The sequence below is a fragment of the Trachemys scripta genome, chromosome 2 (genome assembly GCF_013100865.1).
Source record: "Trachemys scripta elegans isolate TJP31775 chromosome 2, CAS_Tse_1.0, whole genome shotgun sequence".
NCBI lineage: Eukaryota > Metazoa > Chordata > Testudines > Emydidae > Trachemys > Trachemys scripta.
The window spans coordinates 81,676,685-81,697,079 of record NC_048299.1 but is presented as its reverse complement, the minus strand read 5'-3'; the positions used below and the strand labels follow the sequence as shown (position 1 = coordinate 81,697,079).

Genomic DNA, 20,395 nt, shown 5'->3' with positions numbered 1-20,395 from the left:
AGCCAGAATTTACCAATGTACATTGCCAAAGAGCCAAAGTAATACGCCAGCAGCCCCCCCATCAGCTCACCCCCTGGCTCCCAGTGCCTCCTGCCCACCGGCAGCTCCACCAATCAGCGCCTCCCCCTCCCTTGTCACACCTCCTGATCAGCTGTTTTGTGGTGTGCAGGGGACTCGGGGCGGGGAGGAGTGAGGGAATAGTAGGCTCAGGGGAGGGGGCAGGAAGGGGTGGAGTGTGGGCAAAGCCAAGGTTTGAGCAATGAGCATCCCCTGGCACATTGGAAAGTTGGTGCCTGTAGCTCCAGCCCCGGAGTCAGTGCCTATACAAGGAGCCGCATATTAACTTCTGAAGAGCCGCATGTGGCTCCGGAGCCACAGGTTGGTCACTCCTGAGCTAGAGTGCTCTTTCACCCCTCCAGTTGGCATCCTGATGCAGTAAGGTGGAGGCTATAAAGGGGTCGGAGTGCCCTTCTCACCTCTGTTCCTTCCAATCACATGCCAGGACGGATGTGAACCCTCCAGTTCCTTGAAGCCAAGAGTTTTCTCTTCAAAGTTAGTTAGTGTTAGCTTTCAGTTAGCTATTAACAGTTAGGGTACTTCCCCAGTTCTGAGGAATGGTGGAATCGAGGAAGCCAAAGGAACCTGATTTAAGAGATGCGCTTCCTGTCCAGCCATTTTCCTGGTATCAGATGATATGTCCCTGAAGCGTCTATGTGAAGACCATTCACCATCTGGGTGTTTGATTTGCCAGACCCTCACCCCCAGAGCCCTCCAGGATGGGGAGATTCGTCTCCAACTACTGCTTTAAGGAGGCCTTTAAGGTTAGACCTTCTTAAGATTAGACTTTGCTTCCAGGGACTACCAACCTCTGCGCTGGTGGTCGCTGGTGGCTCCAGCAGACTGCAGGGTTCCAAAAAGCCACATCCTCTGTTGGGGCTGGACTTGGTTCCTGTGTCTCTCCCCTTCAAACCTCCAAGGACATACGTGTCTAAATCAAGGCCTGTGTGATCACATCCCTCCACCTCACTTATAGAGAAAATGTCAAGGACCAGTCTGCACCCTCACCAGTGCAGTATTTCATGCCTTACAATAGTCTAACTCTGACTGGGCCCTCACAGCTGCAGAATTGGCTCCAACTATATCTTCCAGATTCTGGAAGATGGACATGAGTGGTACCTGTGAACAAGGACCATCAGCCTGAGATGCTGTGGCACCGAGGAAAAAGCAGCATAGGAGCAAGACTGCCAATGTTAGCAGTGCCAGTTCCCATGCATCAGAGTTCTTGGTTATGCTTGTTTCAGATAACACTGCTATGGTTCCTAAGTGGAGATCAGCCCCATCCCCAGTCACAGCAGTGAAGGAGATTAGCCCATGTGAACCATTGGATTCGGTGTCATAGCAGACCTTGCTCCTGTCTTGACTCCAAGTACTTCCTTAGTTCCGAAGAGTTCCGCCACGGTGATGGCCCTAGTACACCCTCTACCTCTGGAGCATGTCTCGGATCTGGCTTTGAAGTGCATGGCACACAAGAGGGGAGGCAGGTGCCTTCAGTTTCTGGATCCTCACCTTCATCTCCAGTTATGAATTTGCGAGATTAGGCAGGGTAGCTCCATCAGCGTGCAAACCACCTCAAGTAAGTGCAGGTGCCATTGCTGCATAGTTGATTGCCAGCACCTGTGTGCCAATGAATAAAAACATAAGGCAGCAAGTCCACAAACAACTTTACTGCTCAGTAAAGTAGTGCCAGTTGTATTCACCCCTTTCTGCCCATTAACAGTAGATGAAACGGACGAGGGTCTCCAACACTAATCCCAGGAAAGCAGTAGGAATGGACAGAATATATCCAGAATTCCTGAAGAAACTGGACCGGGTACTGGTCTTAACCAGCTACATAGAATCTGTGAAATCTATCAGTTAAAATTAGAAACAGCGGCAGCATCAATTGACCTTTCTTCTGCATATGATACTGTATGGCTCAAAGGTCTCTGAAGTTGGCATGGGAAAGCTAATGATAATGAACAATACTCTCATCGTCAAGATGCCGGGTAATAGAAGATTCACTGTACATGTTGGTGAATCTGCTAGCAAATCACAGAGATTGAACAATGGCCTCCCACAAGGATCTGTTTTAGCACCTGCACTGTTCAGTCTCTATACCAGCGACATTCTGGTCACATAATCCCATAAATTCATCTATAGAGATGATATTGCACATTGCTCATGATGCCCCAGAACATTATAACCTCACTAGACTACAAGTTTTATTAAAAACATTTAATGAAATTCAAACTTACTACAGTACAGGTACTAACCTTTATTCATGGTGAGGATGAACTTGATACAGTATCAGCATTATCATCATGTTGTTGAAGTCAGAACTCTGAGGGTTCATCTCGGGAGGCTGGGGAGTGTGGAGCAGTGAGATGCGCCCTGACTTCAGGTGGGTGGGCAATGATGGGATGGGGGAGGGGAAGCAAAAAGGATCGGGGCCGCCTCCACTCAGCCCCTCCAGCCAGCTGTGCGGGGGGCCATGGACACTCTGGGAAGAGGCCACCCAGGCATGCACCTGGGGCAGGTTGGAGCGCAGGGGCTTGCACCGCTCTGCCCAATTGCCTGGCGCTCCTGTGAGAGAGTGGGGTCATGGGCTCACCCTACTCCTCCTACCTGCACGGTGCTTCAGCTGGGGAGCGGGGTCCAGGGCTCGCCCTGCTCCTCCCAGCGCTGCAGATGGGGTGCGGGGTTGGGAGCTTGCCCTGTTCCGCCTCTTCCCCCTCCACCCCCGGTGTTCCTGCCGGGGAGCAGGGTTAGGGCACGGAGGCTTGCCTGCTCCCTGGCTGGAAGGCCAGGTGGGTGGAGCGGGGTAAGGCCCCCGACCCTGCTCCCCAGCTGGAGCGCTGGGTGGGCAGAGCGGAGCAAGCTCCCAACCCCGCTCCCCAGTAGGAGTGCCAGGTGGGCGGAGTGTGCAAGCCCCTGCACCTCGACCCCGCACCTGGAGCCCCTGTCCAGCCTTTCTGTGGCCCCCCATGAGGCCAGCTAGAGAGAGTGAGGGGAGGCGCCCCATTCCTCCTGCCTTTCCTCCCCCACTCCCATCATTTCCCACCCACCTCAAGTGTAGGGTCCTGACTACGCCCCTGATTTGTGCATCTTGGCGACAGCGCTTCACCATGTAAAAGTGAATCCCTACTGTGTATAATTACTTGACCGTGCATAACTGAAACTGTGCAAAGAAAATACCATGTAAATCGAGGCCTGACTGTAATTGCATATTGCCTCAGCAGGAATGCCTCCCTGACGGACCCGTTAGTTCAGACCCTTTTTTCCAGATGGCATCAACCAATTGTGGACTTGCTCTGGACCAGAAAAGATGACACTTTTTCTGCTGAATCTTGTCGCGAACAAGTAGGGATAGTCTGTCTTTCTTGGGCACTTTTCTTCTGCACTGAGGGAGGGTTTTGATGTATGCCATCCCTCCTTTTCCCTTGATACAAAATGTGGCAAGGAAGATAAATCTGGACAGAGCAAGGAATAATTCTCATTGCCCTGGCTTGGCCACATCTGCAGTGGTTCACAGACCTTCAGCTGTCTGGCGAAGTCTGTCTCCAGATCTTCTGCGCAAGAAGGGGAGCAGGATTTTTCACCCAGACCTGCAGACCCTTCATCTGATGGCATGAGTGATTGGACTTCGATTCTTTCTGCACCTGAGCAGTCGTGTTCTTCGTCTGTGCTGGTTAAATCCAGGATACAGTCCACTAGAATCTGACTGTCCAAAATGGCCTATGTTTCAGGCATGGATGCAGAAGAACCTTGATCCTATCTAATTCATCGATAAAGGTTTCTTTGGTTTCCATCTCCACATATATCATATTCGAGTTGATGATAGATTGCTGTTTGTTCATGCTTCAGGAAAGGTTTGTCAAATGCATATCCTTCTGCTAAAAATCGTGTCCCTTCTTGGGACCTCAGTTTGGTCTTCACCACTTTGATGAAATACCTGTTTGAGCCCACAGCTAAAGTGCTTGTTGCATCATTTATTCCTGAAAACTGCTTTAATTATTGCCATTACATCAGCCAGTAGAGTGAATTGAATGCACTCATGGCTGATCCACCTTTTACTTAGTATCAGAAGGAAAAGATAGTCTTTAGACATGATCCTTAGTTTTTACATAAGGTGGTAGCTGATTTCCACATTTAAAACTTCTAGACTGTTCTTCTCACATGCCAAGAATAATATGAGGCATTACGGGTTCTTCCCAGACTATTTCACAGTGGATCAAGCTTCTGTATCTTTGAGTTATATGCTAGTGAGAGTTCCTATGCCTGCTTCAATCAGATCACATTCTACTAGAGCTGTGGCTACTTCCTTTGCTTTTCTGAGGCTGGTGCCAGTTGCTGAGCTCTTCAGAGCTGCCACCCAGATATTTGTACACACCTTCACCAAGCATTGTCCTGTGAATTTAGTTTCTAGAGCGCATGCTGGGTTTGGCAAGGCGATACTTCAGTCTTTATTCAACTAGGACTCTGTTCCCATCTCCAGGTTGGTATCAGCACTGTTTATCAATCTATCCTGTAAGTTGGAATATGCGGAGCCACTCAAAGAAGAAATGAGGGTTACTTACCTGTCACTGGAGTTCTTTGAGATGGCACTGCATATTCACAGTTCCCACCCTCTTTCAGAGTTCTTGTAATTATGTTCTCTGGCTGTATGGTAGAAGGAACTAAGGAGCAAAGGGTGCTCTGTCCAATTTATAGCCTTGCCCTCAGTGCTTTGGGTCACCAAGTGGAGGGGGAATGCGAGAGCACTCTAGCTGATATAGCAAAAAAAGGCTGCTGCCACAAGGTGGTAATTGGAAATATGCAGAACCCTCTTGAACTCCAGTTACAGGTAAGTAACTGTCACTTTCTGCTTATAGCAGCCCAAATTCCATAAGGTATTGGTCTGCCCTATCGAACAGCATTGTACGGTTCTGTATTCTTTTCTCTGATTTCCAAATAAAAATTTGATTAGGTTGCATATCACTTTTATAATTAGCAGCATCCCAAATTCATCTTGAATTCTTGCGGTCAAGCTGTTTTTTGTTTTGTTTTGCTTTTTTCCCCCCATTTTGTGTATCATCACAAGTAATATGGGCTCTGCAGGCCAAGTTCTGCTCTCGGGTAGACATGTGCAATCCTGTGGTCTTCAGTGGATTTTCAAAGGTGTCTGGAAGAGAATGGGACTATGCAGATATTGCTGACGACATAATTTGCTCTTCAGGACTTCTGTTACTTGTGATGATGTGCAAGATAGAATAAATGCAACTTGATAAGAGTCCAGAATGAATTTGCAGCACTGGCAGTTTAAAAATATATATTTTATATGCAAGCTGGGCAAACTTGATTTGGAAAACTGAGAGACACTCTCACAACGCGATTTTTAAAAAGTCATTATTAGGATAGGGTGGCACTTTAAAAGACAGGAGTGTTGCAGACTGCACTAGCTGGAGTGTCTGAGGCTTCAGTGGTGATCCTGCTGTAAATGTAGCTCAGTCTAGAAGAGGCAAAAGTGTGCATAGTCCTAACAAAGTTTACAGGAGTTTAACCTCCCACAACCTCTAGATGAGGTGAAGATGCTGAATGGCTTTTTTGATTACTACGGTCAGCTCAGAATTCAGAAACAACATTGGATTAGAAAAAAATTACCAACCAGTAGTGGGAATATTTTACAAATCCTGTCACTTCCTGAATATATTCACCCATTCTTTGCTTTTCAGGGCACTGATGTGTGTTTTACCTCAGATTTTGTCGTAACTGTCATGTATGTGTATACTTTGCCTCATTAAACTGTCATACACACTCCAACTGTGATCCATTTTCAGTAACTTTGTTTTCTTCTTCGAGTGATTGTTCACGTCCATTACACATTAGGTGTATGTGCGTCGCGTGCACGGAAACTTTTTCCCTCAGTGGCTCCCGTCGGGCCGGCAGGGCTCCCCGCTCCCGCCAGAGCAGCGCCCCGCTCTAGGGTATATATATCCCTGCAGGCCCAACCCTCCCTCAGTTCCTTCTTACCGTCCGTGGTGGCGTTGGAACAGTCCGTGGTGGCGTTGGAACAACTCTGTCTCTCGTCTGAGAGTGTCCCTTAGCATAGTCGTTAGTGTTATCTTTACAGTTATCAGTTCTTGAGTAGTTAGTGTTAAGCTTAGCAGTTAACAGTTCTTTAGAAATACTCAAACTTCTTGTATGAGGTGTTTGATCAACCCCGGCACCGGCCCTAGGCGGCGGGGCATGCCGCATGCCCAAGGCTTCAAGGCTTGTGCCATGTGCCGTAAGCCTATGCCATTAAGCGATCCACACGACTCGTGTCTCTGTTGCCTGGGGGAAGCACACCAAAAAGAGCGCTGCAAGATCTGTAAGGCTTTCAAGCCCAGGACTAAGAAAGAGGGAGACTTTCGCCTTAAGCAGCTGCTCATGGAGACGGTGTTACAGCCCTCCACTTTGACGGCACCGTCGGCCTCGGTGCAGAGTGCCCCGGCATCGGTCCATGATCCGGCGCCAGCGGGACACCCTAAGCCCACGGCACCAAATCAGCGAGAACATCTCCGGCACCGGTCGTCTTCGCCGACGAAATCGAAGGGCCAACCCAAGGCCCGAGGACGCTCCACACATAAGAGGGCAGCGCCCACGAAGACCTTGAGTGCGCCTAAGGCCGTTGCAGCCCCGACACAGGTCCCGGTGTCAGTGGCTCCGGCGCCAAAAGGCCTGTCGAGCCCCGGGATAGGCGCATCGAGTGAGGAGGAAGGGCTGGAGGAGCTTTTAGAACAGCCCTCCACCCCGGACGCATTTGAGGCAGCAAAGGACCTCATTGAATTGTCCGCTGAGGGCCCCATCCAAACTAAAGACGTTCCACCGAGATTGGCATCCAGAGGCAAGCCGGCAATGGTGCGCCCATCACGGTCGCCATCTCAGCACCGTTCACGGCGCCGGCGCCGGTCCCGGTCGAGCTCTGCCTTGGTGGACTCCTGGCTTCCCTCCGCGCAGAGAGCTCCACAGCCATCGGGCCTCAATAAGCGGCCAGCACCGACCTAGCAGCCCTATTCGAGTAGGCACCGGGACGTGTCAGTTACACGATCCCCGAGACCGACCACCCGTAGTCGTTCCCGATCCCATGATCACTGGTACCGATCCAGGTCCAGATCGGCAAGACGCTACTCCAGGTCCCGGTCACGGAGGCACTACTCTCCAACCCCAGACCGGCACCTTCCCATGGCACCGCCGTGGCCTTCCAGATCACCGTCCGTGGTTTCGGAGGCAGACTCGGGCCGGTACGGCGGATATGCCCACAGGGCACAGGCCAGTAGGGACCACAAAGCCGCTTGGCACCCTCAATGGGGCCAGCCAGGCCAATGGCTATTCTGGACCCCTTGGGCCTACCACCAGCAAGGCCCCCCGTCCAGGACCTCGAGATCTGGGCCCTCGGGATACCGGTCCCGCTCTCCGCAGTGGCGCCCGCCCTCTTGCAAGGAGGCCACGGTCTCCAGACCACCGGAGCGAGAAGGAGCAGACTCAGATCCACGTCATGGGATGGGCCCCAGAGGAGCGCCCAATCGGTGAGGAGTTGCAGGAAGATGAAGATGTGCAAAAGGCCCTGACATCTTTCTCCTCACCAGACGAAGCCGTGGCAGGCACAACAGTGTTTGGCCCTCCTCCGATTGATCATCGGGCGCACTAGGACCTGCTCCGCCATGTAGCCCTCAATCTGGGCTTGCAGGCGGAGGAGATGGTAGAGCAGGAGGACCCCATGGTCGACATCTTAAGCCCGGCCCCTTCAGGATCATGCTCCCGATCATAAAAACGGTCCAGTCCAACTACAAAACAGTATGGCAAACACCGGCCTCCAGTGCACCAACTGCGAAAGGCGTGGAGAGGAAATACTTTGCCCCATCTAAAGGGTTTGACTTCCTCTTCTCTCACCCAACTCCCTGTTCGTTGGTCGTCTCTGCGGTCAACGAATGAGAGCGTCATGGCCAGCAAGCCCTGGCCCCCAAGGCCAAGGAGGCGAAACGCTTGGACTTATTTGGGAGAAAGGTCTACTCGTCCGGGGGCTTCCAGTTGAGGATCGCTAATCAGCAAGCGATTCTGAACAGACACAACTTTAATTCTTGGGCATCAGTCTCCAAGTTTAAGGAATCCCTGTCTCAGGACTCACCACCCGAGTTTACGGCTCTAGTAGACGAAGGGAAGGTAGTAGCCAAAACCTCCCTCCAGGCCTCCCTTGACTCCGCGGACGCAGCTGCGAGGACAATCGCGTCAGGTAGTAATGAGATGCTCGGCATGGTTACAGGCTTCTGGCCTTCCACCAGAGGTGCAAAACACCCTCCAAGACCTTCCGTTCGAGGGGTCAGGCTTGTTTTCAGACCAGACGGATGCCAGACTACATAGACTCAAAGACTCTTGAGCGACCCTCAAGTCGTTGGGAATGCATACCCCAGTGACACAGAGGAAACCCTTCAAGCCCCAACCACCACAGAGGCAGTGCCACCCTCGTCCTCGACAAGAACCGTACCGCAGCCGTGGCAGGGATAACAGGCGGAGACGTAACAATACGCCTAACCAGGGCCAAAATCATGGCCAAGACAAGCCGCAGCCAGGAAATAAACCAGGGTTTTGAAGCTGTGATCGAGGACAGGGTACCACACTCTATTCCGGATCCACCTCTATGTTTCAGGGACCGCCTGTCCTGTTTTTACTGTGCTTGGTCACATATAACATCGGACCGCTGGGTCCTGCGCACGGTGGAGGCGGGCTATACCCTTCAGTTCTCCTCGCCCCCTCCCTCCCATCCCCCTTCCCCGTCCCTCTTCAGGGACCCCTCTCACGAGCAACTCCTCATGCAGGAGGTGCGGACCCTCCTCACTGTAGGAGCAGTGGAAGAGGTCCCCCCGGACCTAAGGGTGAAAGGATTCTACTCCAGGTATTTCCTTATTCCCAAAGCAAAAGGGGGCCTCCGTCCATTTTGGACCTATGCGGACTAAACAAATTTCTGGTCTAAACACGTTTCCGTATGGTCTCCCTTGGAGCTATTATCCCATCCCTGGATCCGGGGGATTGGTACGCTGCCCTCGATATGAAAGATGCGTATTTTCACATCACCATCTGCCCAGCCCACCGGCAGTTCCAGCGCTTCACCATCAACCAGCACCATTTTCAATTTACGGTCCTGCCCTTCGGCCTGGTAACGGCCCCACGAGTGTTCACAAAATGCATGTCCGTGGTGGTAGCTTTTCTTCGGAAGAGAAGGATGCGCGTGTACCCGTACTTGGACGACTGGCTCCTCGCAGGCAGGTCGGAGGCCGAGGTCTGTTCCCACGTGACGCTGGCTCTACAGGTTTTCTGCAAGCTCGGCTTACTGGTCAATGTGCCCAAGTCCTCACTGATCCCCATGCAGAGACTGGACTTCATAGGAGCAGTCCTGGACTCGGTGGCAGCGCGGGCAAGTCTTCCAGTGTCACGGTTCTTGGCCATTCAAAGGGTCGTAGGCTCCGTCCAACAATTTCCCACGACTACGGCCAGGTGCTGCATGCAACTCTTGGGGCACATGGCGGCCTGCACACATGTAGTCAGACATGCCCGCCGAAGACTCAGACCATTGCAGTTGTGGCTAGCCCAAACGTATTGCCCCAACAGAGACCCTTTAGACCTGGTGGTGACAATCCCGTCTCGGGTGTTGAACTCCCTCCGCTGGTGGCTCGATCAGCAGCAGGATTGCGAGGGGGTCCTCTTCGCTGCCCCACAACCCACTCTGATGTTAGTAACAGATGCATTGGACCTGGGTTTGGGGGTGCACCTGGGGGACCTGCGGACCCAGGACTTGTGGTCCAGGGAAGAAAAGTTGCTTCACATCAATCTGAAGGAGCTAAAGGTGGTTCGCCTCGCCTGTCAGACATTTCACGCCACCATAGAAGGCCACAGCGTGTCAGTTCTGATGAACAACACTACCGCCATGTTCTACATAAACAAGCAGGGCGGGTCATGAGGCGCTCCGCCTATGGGACTTCTGTATAGCCCATTCAGTCCACCTTATCGCAACATATCTCCCAGGGGTCCAAAAGGGTTAGCAGACCGCCTCAGCCGGTCCTACCACATGCACGAATGGGCGTTGAAACGGGACATCCTGCATTCAATCTTCCAGAGGTGGGGGTTTCCCCTGGTGGATCTCTTCGCCACCAAGGACAACAGCCAATGCCCTCAGTTTTGTTCTTACCAGAACCTCAGCCCGGGCTCGTTGGCAGATGCCTTCGTGATCCCGTGGGGTGGGAGCCTGAGGTATGCCTTCCCTCCATTCCCACTCATCCACAAGGTCCTCCTCAAGACCCACAGGGACAAGGCAGCAGTTATCCTCGTCGTCCCGGCGTGGCCACACCAGCATTGGTTCACGACCCTGCTGGAATTGTCCATATCCGCCCCGATTGCCCTCCCTCTCCATCGCGACCTCATCACACAGGACCGGGGTCGCCTACTCCACCCGAACCTACCGTCGCTACATCTCACGGCATGGTATCTCTCTGGCTAAACGATACAGAGCAAAGGTGCTCTCACCAGGTCCAGCGAATTCTCCTTGGTAGTAGGAAGCCCTCCACAAGAGCGACCTACCTTGCCAAATGGAGGTTCTCCCACTGGTGTGAGCCTCATCACATACAGCCTCTGCGGGCCTCGGTCCCGTCAATTTTGGACTACTTGCTGGACCTCAAACGTCAAGGGCTTGCCCCCGCCTCAATTAAAGTGCATCTGGCTGCCATATTGGCGTTCCATCCTGGGGAGTTGGGAGTTTCGGTGTTCTCCAACCCCACAGTAGCCCGATTCCTCAAGGGACTGGAAAGGGTGTTTCCCTATTCGCGCACACTGGTCCCTGCGTGGAATCTCAACCTGGTCCTAACTAAACTCATGGGGCCCCCCTTTGAATCCCTAGCCTCTTGCTCCCTCATGCACCTTTCATGGAAGGTAGCATTTCTCGTGGCCATCACATCGGCCAGGAGGATATCGGAATTGAGAGCCCTCACTTCGGAACCTCCTTATACAGTTTTTCATAAGGATAAGGTGCAACTGAGGCCACACCCTAAATTCCTTCCAAAGGTGGTCACGCATTTTCACATGGGCCAAGACATTTGTCTACTGGTGTTCTTCCCTAAGCCCCATATGGACCCAAGCCATTGCAGCCTGCATACCCTCGATGTCCGTAGGGCCCTAGCATTTTATCTAGAGCAGACCAGGCCATTCCGCAAATCAACTCAACTGTTTATTACCATTGCGGAGCGAATGAGAGGCCTGCCTATCTCGATGCAACGCTTGTCAGCATGGATTGTGCTTCGCATACGCACGTGCTATGAGCTCGCCAACGTACCAGCCGCGGAGATCCGGGCTCACTCGACTAGGGCCCAGGCGTCTTCGGCGGCTTTCTTGGCACAGGTTCCACTCCAGGAAATCTTTAAAGCGGTCACCTGGTCGTCGGTGCATATGTTCACAGCCCACTACGCGATCCATCATCAGACCAGGGAGGACGCGGTGGTCGGCAGGGCTGTGCTTCAATCGATTGTTCCTTGTCTCCTACCCTCCTCCAATGGTAAGCTTGTAAGTCACCTAATGTGTAATGGACATGAACAATCACTCGAAGAAGAAAAAATGGTTACTTACCTTCTGTAACTGTTGTTCTTCGAGATGTGGTGTTCACGTCCATTACATTTCCCACGCTCCTTCCCCTCTGTCGGAGTCACCGGCAAGAAGGAACCGAGGGAGGGTCAGGCCTGCAGGGATATATATACCCTAGAGCGGGGAGCCCTGCCGGCCCGACGGGAGCCGCTGAGGGAAAGTTTCCGACGTCCATGCACACGGCGCGCGCACACTTAATGTGTAATGGACGTGTACAACACATCTCAAAGAACAACAGTTACAGAAGGTAGGTAACCGTTTTTTCCTCACAGCTTCCTCTTCCAAGCAGGACTTGCCTTAAAAAATGTACACCCTTTTAGACCATCAGTTTGAACTTTGTTTGAATGAATCCTCCTTTCTAACATCTTCTATCAGCTTCTCTCTACCCAATGTTTAATGCACTGGGTCTGTATTGTTTACTTCAACCTGGAGCTTGTATTGGAATTCTATATGCAAAAGTGCACAATGTGCATCTGTCACCTAATTTCCTTAGCAGTTGGTTGTGGGTTGTAAGCTTGGTAGCAAAGTCTATTCTTGACATGCTACTTAACTGTCTTAAACTCATATATATGATTAAAACTTCAATTTTTCTTTGATATTCCATGGTTTTTCAAAGGAAGTTTGGGGTCCAGCAGTGCATTATGTATTTCTACAATCAGCTCACAATGTAGCCTTTGACTTTCCACTGTAGTTTAATGATGATGGAGTTGCAATGCAAGAGAGCAGAGGTTAAGATCCATTCTTACATAATAAACACATTTTGTCAAGGTACTCTAATTTCATATAAGTAGTCTCTCATTAAAAGGAATTAAATCAAAGAATAGTGCTGTTTGGAATATCATTGTTTTATTATTTTTTTCTGTTTAGGAACAGCTTCTGAAGATGGTAAGAAAAATTAATCTTTTGTTAGAATAGCAAATACTTCATCTTCATGTTTTCATTTATACAAACTAAGTTCTAAAAGTAGAATTAGCTCATTTTGGTGGTTGGGCGGGTCATTCCATTTGGCTTACGCATCTAATATTTGGTTATTGAAGTTGTATTTTTGTTAATTCTTTTGCGTTATGATTTTGGTTCTCAGGCAATCATTTGCAATAAAAATGTCATTGCTTAACATTTTACTATAAAATTACAGGAGTATTATGTTTGTATCTTTTAAATTACAAACTAATTAGGAAAAACTCATCTGTTGATCAGATGTGCTCACACACTCAGGAAGCAGGTGCTATTATTAATTATCTATTTGAAACATGGAAGAACATTTTAAAATGTATTGTTAAAACCCTTCTAAGCTAGCACCAGAGAATCAGTCACTATGCTTGCCTCATAACATTCAAACAGATTTTGTCTTTTACTTTAATGGAAATTAAATCAGGCCTTTATTGATAATTCAGCATCAACCAAATTGGTGGCGCACTATATTCCTAAACTCTCTGGGCCAGATTCTGTACACAGTTACATGCCCTGAAACCTCATTACAATTAGTGGGGAAAATAGTGCCAATGCATGGGGTGACTGAGGGTAGAGTTTGTCCCAATCAATTTAACCAGTAATGGTAATACATTGCTTTCTAGTAGCTAAGTGAATAACCTCCTTTATCCTGGCTCTCTTCCCATAGACTTTCTTCTGTGGACTGTTCCTTCTACTTGGATGAATAATATTAACTTGGCTGGTCTTGAAATCCTGCTGTGGAAAGCCTAAAGGGGCTGGAAACTAGATATAATGAGCCTGTGTGCCTAATTCTTCTGGGTCAAGGATTGACCCTATATGTCTGCAAAACTTTTTTATTGTTAAAGTTAACGCAGTCTTAAATTGAATTAATTGTTGCGCTAGAGCGTCACTTCTCAAGCAGTTTCCTCTTGCAACCTTCCAAAATTGTGTCCAACTCGCTGTTCTAAGTATTGTTTTTGTGTGGGGCTCTCATGTTGGTTTAGGACCTGTATGCAGAATTCTGGCTATTCACTTTTAAGAGTAATCTGCCTATTAACTGTCATTCATACTGCTGAAACCTTCCCTTCTTTGTATTGTCTAAACATTGAGGAGTAGAGATGTTGTCACACAAAAGATAATCTTATCGGTTGGCAGTCTGGAGAGAGCTGAATTCTGTTTGGGTTCTGCCATAGACTTCCTGAGTAATTTCAGACAAATCCTTAAAATCTCTGTGTCTCAGTACTTCCTTTTGTAAAACAAGGGTAGTATTTCTCTACCTCACATGGATGTTGAGACTTATTCATTAGTCTTTGCAAAGTTCTTTGAGAACCTTGTATGGAAATTGCTATAAAGCATAAAGAATTACTTTTGTGTCCACATCCATTGGCATGAGTATAGTGGTATCCTGAGGTACTGAGAAGATCGCAGGTCTCTAAAAACTGGAGCAGTGCTGCTCAGAATTGTTGGCAAAAATCCTCAGTGGCCTGTTCAAAAGAGAGCCAGGGTTGGCTTTGTTACCTAGAGGATGAAAAAGGAAAGTTAGTAAAATTACAGCCTTCAAGTAGTAATGAGTAGAGTATGATATTTGTTACATTAGGTACTTCTCTCCTCCTAAATTATAAAATATTTTCCTTGACTCTTACTTCATAAGCTTTACATTTAAAAATATAAAATCAGTGTATTTCTGGAGAAAACTAGAGTTATCTAATTTGGTGTTGATGAAGATGAGCTAGTTTTAATTTTAAAAATTGATAGTGTATAAATTCTTTATTGAAGTACTTAGGGTCAGAAAGAAAAGTGTTTGTGTTCCTTAACTTGCAGTTAAATCTATCGCGGTATTTAATTTTCTACTATGAGTTAGTTTTTTTCAAGTGAGGTTTGGATGATTGAGTTTTCCAGTATGTAAATCTTCAGTTTTCAACTATAGTAACCTAATAAAACATTCATTAACACTCTGACATCTCTATTTGTGATGAAGATTATTTTCTTAATGTCATTTTTACTTTATAGGTCGTATACGAACAAAGCTTTCAACACCGTCTGTTGGAATTGGAAATTCAAAAACAGATTCTAGAGGACGTAGTCGAACGAAAGTGGTCTCTCAATCTCAGCGTATGTATTTACCAGTAATACTTGATAAAAAGATAGGCCATATGCTTAGCATACATTCATTGACCAATGGCAATGGTCAAAGCTAATATAAAAAACATAAGCTGCATACTGAGTTGTTGTTCTGTGCCTTAGGTTCATCATCGCCAGACAAAAATGAAGGTATTTTTTTTTTTTGGTGCTTTGGGTCAGTAGTATTTGCATGCTTTTGAAATCTTTGATAATTTGTGTTGTCATATTTTTCGGAGAAAAATTAGGGCTAGTTCATCCCTTAAAATAGGTTGTATAACAGGAAATTAAATCTGCCACCAAAGCCAGTTTGTAGTCTTAAAAAAAAAAACCAACAAAACCTTCTGTACTAACTAGCTAGAATACTTAAAAATGTAATATCAGAAATTAGGTAAAGTGGGTGGTGTACTTATAGATGACCTGAAAATCCTAGTTCTTCAGTACCCAAATCCTCTTATTTTTTTAGTTAATAGTAGTCTAAAAGTATAATTTAGTAATTGTGTTTTCCCCTCTACTTTTCACTATAAAGTAGACACTTGCCATTGCCACCTGGGTGCACTCTAGTTTTCTACATATCGCCAGTATCTTTACTCCTCAACCTTCCTTTTGTTTTGCATTTAATGTTTCTTTTTAAATTCTTCACTGAGGGTTTTTCACTGGGACTTTTTTCTACCTCAGCAGCAATAGAAATAGTTTAATTTTGGAGCTAAAATTATTGGTGGTGGTTATTTAAAATATACAATCTTTTAAAAGGGATTTATGCTATCTAGGCTTTAAATGATTTTTAAAATTTTGAAATGACAGTGCATTCTTAAGGTTTGAAATTAACAATATGTATAGGCTTGGAAGGATTAGATATTTATCAGTAAACATCTATTTCACTGTATACATATAAACCAATGAAAAAATATTTCCACTGATGATTAAAACTTACAGACAGACACCATAAGAAAAATGATGTTTGAGAATTTATTAGAGTTTGATTTAAGGATATTTACTTTGCATATTTTGACATGTGATGTTGACAGTTTGTTTTTTAACAGTTATAAACCTTTAACTTCTTCGAGTGATGGTCTCTGTTGTATTCCACCGAGGGTTTACGCATGCACACCATGCATCCAGAGCTAGAGAATTTGAAAATAGTGTCCACTGGTCCATGCATGAGCCCTGGTTTGCCACATGATTTCATCTGAGGTGATAAAAGGCGAGGCTGAGGAATCGTGTCTTCAGTTCCTTCTCATCACCGCCTGGTCCAGATCAGAACTTTCAGTGTCTTTGTCTTTGAGGCACTTTTAAAAACATGGTTGTACATAGTTTTAGAATTTTACAATTTATAGTGTTTTATAGCTGTTTTATCATAGTTTATCGTAATGTTAGTGATTAGGATAGATAGTTGGGGGGGGGATGTTTTTCCTACCCTCCCTCCTGCTCTTCCCAGTACTCTCACGTGGGTACAATGCCTAAGACTCTGAGCTTCAAATTCTGTGCCTCCTGCCCGTGTTCCTTCTCAGTCAGCGACAAACACCAGTGCTGCCTCTACTGCTTGGGAGAAGCCCACATTACATCACATATTTGCCAGTCTTTCCTCAGCTGTACCCGAAAAGGTTGGGGCCTTTGCCTCCAGAAGCACCTTATGAAAGTCTCCATGAGGACTTGCTTAGACCCCGGCCAGGGAAATCCACCCCACCCCAGTACATCGGTCTGAAACAGCTAGATATGCATCTCTTGCTACTGAGTCCGGATTCATCACTGGTGGTACCATCACTGTGGACCTCACGCCGGGGACTAGTCTGGAGGTAAGGAAGCATTCCCATAAGCATGGCGTTAAGTCTTCCTTGAAAACAAAGAAAGGAGATACTGCTTCCATGAGTTTGAGTCACGGAGAGGGAGCGCACTCTAAAGTGCATAAACACGAAAAGAAGTCCCACAAGCAAGGGGATCTGGTGGTCCCAGGGAACCAAACTGTAGGTACCGTCAACATTGGCACCCCATAAAGTGTGGGACCCGTGCAGTCCAGGGAAGTCCACTACTCCACCACCACTTAACCCTAACATCAGGAAGACTGGGAAAAGCACCCGAGCCCCAGGTCATCTTAATTTTAGAGGAACCGAGATTGTCTCGCATGTTGTGATCCTCGACCTCTTGGGAGACTCTTTCTCCCCCTCATGACATGCCACCCCTCACCTCCTGCTCCAATGGTCTACACGCTTCTGCCGACTCTGATGGTACCACCAAAGGAACTGTAGTCCACCTTCTCATCTTCGGAAGAATTGGATGATGGAAAGGGACCATCAATCCCCTTCAGCAGTACATGTATTCTAGAAGGCCATCTGGATCGTGCAATACCATATGATGCAACCACCATGGACCCACTGGTTCCCCACGCAAGGGGATCCACCTCAACTCCCTCCAGATTGAGCATATTGGCCTTATTGTGGGCAATGGTCCCAATACGTCCCTCTCAGAACTCTCCCTTGCGGACCAGGTGACTTCATCTGTCTCCCCATTAAAGGGGCCATTGAGTAGAAGCTCAGATCCAATCCTGGAAGAGAAGCCCTTTAGCCCAGTTCCAACAGTGCCACTGGAACCGGAGAGATTCCCTTCCTCTTCCCCAGACAAGGCAGTGACTTCAGCGTCCCCTTTGCCTTTAGCTAATTCCAGGGTCTTCTGCATGGAGTAGTGGGGGAGCTTCACATCCCCTTGGAGGAAATCCGGGATACACAGCATAAACTCCTGGATATCCTCCATTCATCTGCACCAACTAGTGTTGCACTGCCCATCAATAATGCTGTCCTTAAACCAGCTAGGATGGTATGGCACACAACGGCCACATGCACGCCTACCTCCAGGGGAAAAGCAATTATATGTTCCAGCTAAGGGGTCTTAGTTTCTTTTCTCACACACACCCCGAACCCACTTGTGGGTCAGGCAGCAACTGAACAATCCAGGCAACAACACGCACCTTCCACATCATCCATCAGAGAGGGTAAGCAATTGGACCTTTTGGACTGTAAGGTCTTTTCCTTGGTCAGTCTCCAATTCAGGATTTTGAACTATCAGGTATTACTAGCCAAATATGTTTTCCTGCATTATAACAAAATGGAGGAATTTGCTGAAAACGTCCTCCGCAAGACTGGGCTTATTTCCAGGTGATCATAGAGGAAGGGAAGCTGGTGGCAAGAACAATGCACCAATCAGTGGTGGATGTGGCAGATGCTTCTTCCAGGACTATGGCTGCAAGCATAGTCATGCGGAGGGGATCGTGGCTCCACTCCTGTGTTTTTCCTCGGCAGGTACAGAACACTATAGAAAACTTCCCTTTTGATGAATCCCATCTTTTTAATCAAAAGACTGATGATTCCCTTCATACTCTCAGAGCCTCCAAAATTACCCTATGTTCACTGGGTATTTTTATGCCTGCTCCAAAATGTAAGCTTCAGCACCTGCCACCCACACTATGCTACAGAGCCTCCCAGTTTTCCCACCAGAGACCTTATGCACATCCACAGAAGAAACAAAGGACAAAGATCCAACCCTCCAAGACCACCTTCACAGGCTTCCTCCTTCAGATGAGTCTGGTGGCACCTTAAAGACTAACAGATTTATTTGGGCATAAGCTTTCGTGAGTAAAAACCTCACTTCTTCGGATGCATAGAGTGAAAGTTACAGTTGCAGGCATTATATACTGACACATGGAGAGCAGGGAGTTACTTCACAAGTGGAGAACCAGTGTTGACAGGGCCAATTCAATCAGGGTGGACTTCAAAGAGAAACAGCAGAACTAAAATTCATTTGCAAATTCAACACCATTAATCTGGGCTTGAATAGGGACTGGGAGTGGCTGGCTCACTACAGAAGCAGTTTTTCCTCTCCTGGAATTGACACCTCCTCATCTATTATTGGGAGTGGACTACATCCACCCTGATTGAATTGGCCCTGTCAACACTGGTTCTCCACTTGTGAAGTAACTCCCTGCTCTCCATGTGTCAGTATATAATGCCTGCATCTGTAACTTTCACTCTATGCATCCGAAGAAGTGAGGTTTTTACTCACGAAAGCTTATGCCCAAATAAATCTGTTAGTCTTTAAGGTGCCACCAGACTCCTTGTTGTTTTTGTAGATACAGACTAACACGGCTACCCCCTGATACTTGACTCCTTCAGATGCAATCTCCAGCTAAAAGGTATTTCTAAGACATTCTTGACAGCTGTCAGCCATCTTGCCTACTGCCATGCACTCATCTTACCCCCTTAAGAGGCACTCTTTTTCCAAGCTTGGAGTGCAATAACAACAGACACATGGGTGCTAAATATCATCCACCAGGGCTGTATGATTGAATTCATCACGCTACCTCCTCCACAGCCCCCCGATCCCTCCTCAGGGTCTACCATCATGACAGCATCCTCACCCAAGAAGTGAACTCCTTACTACAATGGGGAGTGATAGATGGTGTTTCCTTGGAATATCACGGGACTGGATTCTATTCAATTTACTTCCTGATACCCGAGAAGAAAGGCAGACGGAGACTAATTCTAGACTTCCAGCTTTTCAGTCGCTTCATTCACAAGCCCAAATTTCGTATGGTCACACTAGCAGCAATTTCCAATCACTAGAAAAAGCCATGTGGGATCTCAATATGCAACACGCTCTCACATAGACATCCATGCAGCCCACAGATGATTCCCCATGTTCACGTCTGCTCCATTTCCAAAACAGGGTTCTCCCTTTCGGACTAACTACTGCTCCCAGTGTCGTCTTCAAGGTTTTTGCAGTCATGGTGGCCTACATCAGACGTCATGGAGTCCTGGTATTCCCATATCTCGACAACTGGCTCCTGGCTGCTCAGTGCAGACGCAAAGCCTAAGTTTCAACATCCGTGTTGTTCAGCCTTCTTTCGTCCCTCGAGATCAGTATCAGTGTTGAAAAATCAACCTTGGACCCCACACAATCCACAGGTTTTATAGGGGCCACCATCAACTCAGTCATAGCACAGGCCTACCTACCAAGGGACAGGCTCCATACACTGAGAGAACTCATAACTTCCGCTAACAATCCTTATGTCCATGCCAGGACTTTTGTCACTCCTTGGCCACATGGCTTCTTGTACGTATGTCACCGCCTTCACTCAACTCCATCTTCGCTGCCTCCAGATGTGGCTTCAGACTGTTTTCTCGCCCAGCCATCACGCCATGGAGCTCGTGCTGCCAGTCCCTCCAGGGTACTCTCAGCCCTCCAGTGATGGATGGACCCACGTCATGTCTGAATAGCGGTTCTCCTCCTTCCTGGACAAGATGATCATCACCGATGTATCCCTCATAGACTGGGGAGCACACATGGATGATCACATGACATAGGGAACATGGACTACTCAGGAATCCAGGATGAACATCAACATCTGAAGAAGTGAGGTTCTTACCCACGAAAGCTTATGCTCCCAATACTTCTGTTAGTCTTAAAGGTGCCACAGGACCCTCTGTTGCTTTTAACATCCTGGAAGTCCAGGCTGTAAGGAAAGCATATAAGAAAAGCCTTTCTCCTGTTAACCTGTGCCCGTCATGTTCTTATCCTGTCAGACAACACCACCACTGTTTTCCACATCGACAAACGGGGGCAAAGGTCAACCGTTTTGTGTGTAAAAGCAGTCAACCTCTGGAACTGGTGCATC

At 47.8% G+C, this 20,395-nt stretch overlaps 1 protein-coding gene across 40 annotated transcripts in view; it reads left to right on the top strand.

Moving 5' to 3' along the window:
• Positions 1 to 20,395, top strand: part of CLASP2 (cytoplasmic linker associated protein 2) — a 277,986-nt gene that overhangs the window by 170,277 nt on the left and 87,314 nt on the right. For 18 of the 40 annotated variants that reach the window (XM_034761038.1, XM_034761043.1, XM_034761035.1 and 15 more), the window contains 3 exons: positions 12,550 to 12,567; positions 14,623 to 14,724; positions 14,857 to 14,883. In XM_034761038.1, coding sequence (XP_034616929.1) covers positions 12,550 to 12,567; positions 14,623 to 14,724; positions 14,857 to 14,883 — 147 coding nt within the window. The remainder of the gene's footprint in view (positions 1 to 12,549; positions 12,568 to 14,622; positions 14,725 to 14,856; positions 14,884 to 20,395) is intronic. The other 22 variants (XM_034761049.1, XM_034761042.1, XM_034761055.1 and 19 more) reach the window with 3 other exon arrangements.